The sequence below is a fragment of the Montipora capricornis genome, chromosome 2 (assembly GCF_036669925.1).
Source record: "Montipora capricornis isolate CH-2021 chromosome 2, ASM3666992v2, whole genome shotgun sequence".
Lineage (NCBI taxonomy): Eukaryota > Metazoa > Cnidaria > Anthozoa > Scleractinia > Acroporidae > Montipora > Montipora capricornis.
Window position 1 is genome coordinate 66432070 of NC_090884.1, and position 5000 is coordinate 66437069.

The following is a 5000-nucleotide window of genomic DNA, read 5'->3' on the forward strand; positions in this document are numbered from 1 at the left end:
CGTATCATTTTTCGGGCAAATATTAATCTTTTTCGCATATCCGCGACAGTCAAAAGTCCTCTTTTTCTTGATTGTAAGTAATAATATCCTTTAGAATTTAGAAAGCGACATACTGTTCTCGCAGATACATCATTTCTAGAGATCCCGGCTTCTTGCATCACTTGTCTACAAGAGAAATTGCCATCCCTATCCCGAAGCTTTTTTATCGCCCTTGTCAATTGCCTCCCTTCCCTTTTACTTAACTTCGATGGACGTCCTCTTTTCATCAATCGCTGAATAGGATTTCCCTTTGCAGCCAAACCTTTGTATGTCCTGCCCATTCCCCGGAAATCCTCATTGGTCATTGTTCAAACGCTTGTAGCAGAAATGTGGCACATTTTAGCTACTTTACGTGGAGAAAACCCTGTAATGCGACATAAACAATACGCTCGTGCTCTTGTCACGCTATCGATGGCACTATGGAAAACCATATTTCAGATTACGACTCACTTCTGAACGAAATCTTAACATTTTCGCCTATTTTATCTCGGTAGGTATATACCAAAATAGATCAGAACACATTACATAAACTGCTAACAATGAAAACTTTACGCAACGGTACCCTATGTCATAAAGTGCACTGTAAAGTTGCCTCACTTATGACCCACCACAGTCGAAAGTCTGTCAGCACGTCCTACAGATAGTTTAAATTCCTTACAAATACAGTCTGTGACAAAATTCGTTGGAACAGTACACGAATATACAGATGTGAAGCTTTCGCGGGTCACTCCCCCCTCACAATGTTGTTTGTACGTGAATTTCTGAGTCCATTTTGTAAAACCAGATTGTGGGAGGGCAAGGCATTGCAAAGAGTTTCAACAAGTTTGCCCGGCGCTGTAATTTGAGCCACCTTAACTGTACGTAGTGTTGCGATGTAAGAAAAGAATGTCCGGTCCAGTTGTGGGATCATTTCCGGTCTAGGGGTCATTTAATGGCCGGGATCATTTGCAGGCCTTTACAGATCTAAATAGCGGTTAGCCAGTTTGCAGTTTTGGCGCGTGAACTCCTCAAACACGATTGGCTTTAAAACAATAAGCATTCCTGACATATTTCAGGTGTTCACAGTTTTACCGGTCGCACTGTAATGCTGTCTGTGAAAAGTTACAAAAGTTACAAAAGTTGTACTTTTCGGTGGAAATGGTTGAGTTCTCACGGCTTATTAACATGATGATTACCAGAGATCACAAGCAATTGGACTGGATACACGGTGGTGTATAGATTTAAAAACATTGGGGGAAAAAAATGGTCTCCATATTTTTGCCGAGATGTAGTGGGGAAGGTAAGCACTGGTAATCAAGGATCATCACTGTTGTTTTGTAACGAGCTATCTTAATACCTTCAAAAATCACGCGCTAGAAACCCTATGGTTGTAGTGGTTAGGTTTCTGCGATTACTAAACGTGCATAAGTTCTCTCTTCGGAGATCGCATTAGTATTAACTTTCCCATCTTATTTCATGTTATATGCCCTTATAACCCATGTTTCAATTTTTCTAATCGGTAGATTACCCAAGAAAATTTACCGTACTCCGTTGACTTTTTAAAGTAAAAGTTAAAAAAGGATTGCGCTGTACCTGCACTGTTCTTGCGGGAGGCCACGGGTTCGAACCCGGCCGCACCAACACCAACACCAAGAGAGAGGCGCGATGCTAACATATGCAAATGGGTCGGCTTTCAAGTCTTTTTCGAGTATTTAGGAGGACGATTAATTAAGGAAACTAGATTTGTTGTCTTAAAATCAGTGTTGATATGTTTCTGTGGACGAAAAAGAAAGCACACACTATTCGGCAAAAAAAAGGACACGGATTTAATAATAATCACTTTAATTTTATTGAAAAAGTCAAAATTATCCAGCTATGCAAAAGATCTCAGCGAATTGGGTAGACTTCAAGGCAAATCAGATCAGACGAACAAAGCAAAGCAGATCAATTCAAATGTTGGTGTTTGGTGAATGGGGGAAACCAGAGTAACCGGGCAAAAACCTCTCAGAGCACAGCGAAGAACTTAATTACGATTCTGGTGTATTGAACCCTGGCCATATTGGTGGTAAGCATGTGCTATCACCGCATGTACAGCGCGTCGCCCTGTACTGGGTGTTTTGATCTGGCTAGGTGACATTACGGAGCCGAGTTTAATTAAAATCTACGACGGCGACTTCCACGTAAACGTTACCTCAAACTGTAATTTTGCACAATCGTAAGTGTTTCGCTATTATCCTATCTCGTTCCCGTCGTACCTCGTAGTAATAGTATGCTAAAAATAAATTGGTAGGAGCGGTTTCAGATTAAAAATTAAGACACAGAAGCTCTCATTTTTATGCTCACGTTGTCGTCAAAACCTCAAATTTGGCGATTTCACGTTGTTTTTTGTGAAAAGTATACATACCGGCCGACTGCCAAAATATATGCGCAAATGCGTGCCGCACGTGCAGCATGATTATGTTCCTCTATTTACTCGCTGCAGACCATAACAAGTTTCTATTGTATATCACATGTAATTGAGATATACAAGCAAGCGTAAGCGAACAAACTGACAATACGTAACAGACGAATTCTTAAGGCCAGAACACATGAGGCGATAAGTCGCTGCGATACGTCGCGGGGACAAGTCCCCGCAACAATTCGCCTTGTGTGACATGGTTAATTTTATGAAAATCATTGTCACTGCGGAAAAATTTTGTCGCCTCGATTAGTCGCACGAATTCAAACCGGTTTGAATTCGTGCGACTAATCGCAGCGACGAAATTAGAGAAAGCAGCGTTGTCGCACCGTGTGTACACTTCCGGCAACAAGTAGCTGCGACAAAATATAATTGAACCAGTCAGAGAGCAACATATGGTCACCAATATTGAATTAGAAAACTAGTTCACATTCCCCCTCATAAGAGATCACTGCGTGTGCACCGAACAGGCGTCGTGTCGCTTCGACTTCTTTTGCAATAAGTACACACGGAGCAACTTGTCGCAGAGACCTGTCGCTTGCGCTGCGACTTGTCGCCTAGTGTATTCCGGCCTTTAAACCTTTGCATTATCAGAAATAACACACAAACAGCGGTGACAAACATCAGATATAAACGCATCATTTGTCTATCACCTTTATTGGTCTCATAAACAATATATATATACTAGTTATAGCTGTCGCTAAAGTGCCAACGAGCCAAGCTTGCGTGATCTGGCGGCTGCAAACATCACGCGGCGTACTCGTGCGGCACTCTCATTGGTTATCGCTACGGTCAACATTTCATCGCTTTGGTCTACATTACAGCTTTTGGTCTACATTACAATTAAATTTGAAGCGCTTCTGAGATTTCGTCCGCCTAAAAATCTTCTCGCGGCTCTATAAGCTGCCGCCTCGCCAGGCCTTCTGTCTTCAGAAGGCCTGACTCGTTGGCAATGAACAAATAGTAAATCGATAAGAATGAATAAAAGACCAAAAGGGATTGCGCGAACGGGAAAACTATCCCATGCGAGGCGCAACCCTGAAATCTAATTTAAAATATAAAAAGAAATCTAAAATTTAGTGGAATTACAATAAATCTAATTAATAACTAATAGTGCACAGTAAGGAAAAAGTGAAATCAGTCAAATAAAATTAAGAACGGTGGCAAGGGTAGTTACGTGAGAGGAACCATGTGCAGGGCATGTCAATATCATAAGTAGTGTCCAGTTAAGTAAAATAAGTGGCGAACTTAGACTAGAAAACTTGTCATAACAGGCTAGTTTGCAGATAAAATCCCAGGGTTTTACGTTTTTATTGAAAACAGAGGCCTGGAAAGTCGCGGTTTTACAGTTAGCAGGTTTTAGTACAAGGGTAGGATTCTTAGCGCGAGATCGGCCATGTGTGATTAATGTAACATATCGACCGATATTTGGGTCGGTATATCCGAAGATACAATTATAGAGAAAAACAAGATCTCTAAGTTCTCTGTCATAAGTTAGTGGTAGTAAAGCAAGAGTCAGCAGTCGTTGTTTTCCTTCGCGTGACTGATAACGCTTTGCATTTGGATGCGTTAAACTTTGATTCATGGTTCCAGGTGTTCAAACTTGTCAAATCCTGCTGGAGACTATCACAGTCTTTCGCTGCTAAAATTGTACGGTGCAGCTTGGTGCCATCAGCATACAAGGCGGTGCTGGTATGCTCGTGAATGGCATCAGGGAGGTCATTGATAAATATCACAAAGAGGAATGGGCCGACAAAACTATCCTGGGGTACACCAGAAGTGACCTGTAGACGCACAGAGGCTTTGCCGTCAATCACGACACTCTTTGATCTGTCCTTTAGGTAGTCAGAAAACCAATCTAACAATTGACCTGCAACACCGTACCATTTTAGCTTTCAATAAGAATGGTATGGTCAACTGTGTCGAAAGCCTTGGCAAAATCAAGGATCAAGGTACAGAACATCTGTCTGTTTGTTTTTGTCAAGTGCCACCCCAATTGAATGGAGTACGGGCAAAAGTTGCGAAGAGCACGAACGGGAGCGCATGAATCCTTGTTGTAAAGATGTACTTGACTGCGAGACATGGAAATAAAGCCTGTTACAAACGCAGCGTTCCATAACTTTACTCACGATTGGAAGTAGTGAGATTGGTCTGTAATTTTCAGCTGGCTCCGGAAGATCTTTCTTCTGAGTTGGACTAATATCATGCAGCAAACTTCCAGTCTGAAGGAGAAATAATTGAATAGGGCACAAAGTGGTTAAGTGGGATTTGACAACATGGCGGCCAGACGTGACGAATTGAGCTCCGGCTTAAAGGTCTTTGAACTGAGGGAAAAACTCGCCGAATTTGGTCTTTCTACTCAAGGCAACAAAGAAACACTCAGGGAACGTTTAGCCAGCTTTTTAGATGCTGAGGGAAACAAAGATCATGATATTTTTAGCGATGATCCGCCGAATGAAACTGAAATGACTAACTTCATCGCTTCTTCGACACAAGTCACTATTCCCGTTATTGATTCTGCTTC

General features: G+C 41.8%; 1 protein-coding gene across 1 annotated transcript in view; it reads left to right on the forward strand.

The window, feature by feature from the left end:
* LOC138037665 (uncharacterized) overlaps nucleotides 1-5000 on the forward strand; it is a 77385-nt gene that overhangs the window by 47004 nt on the left and 25381 nt on the right. Inside the window, exon 4 of the mRNA XM_068883566.1 lies at nucleotides 1218-1318. Within this exon, the coding sequence (XP_068739667.1) occupies nucleotides 1218-1318 (101 nt within the window). The remainder of the gene's footprint in view (nucleotides 1-1217; nucleotides 1319-5000) is intronic.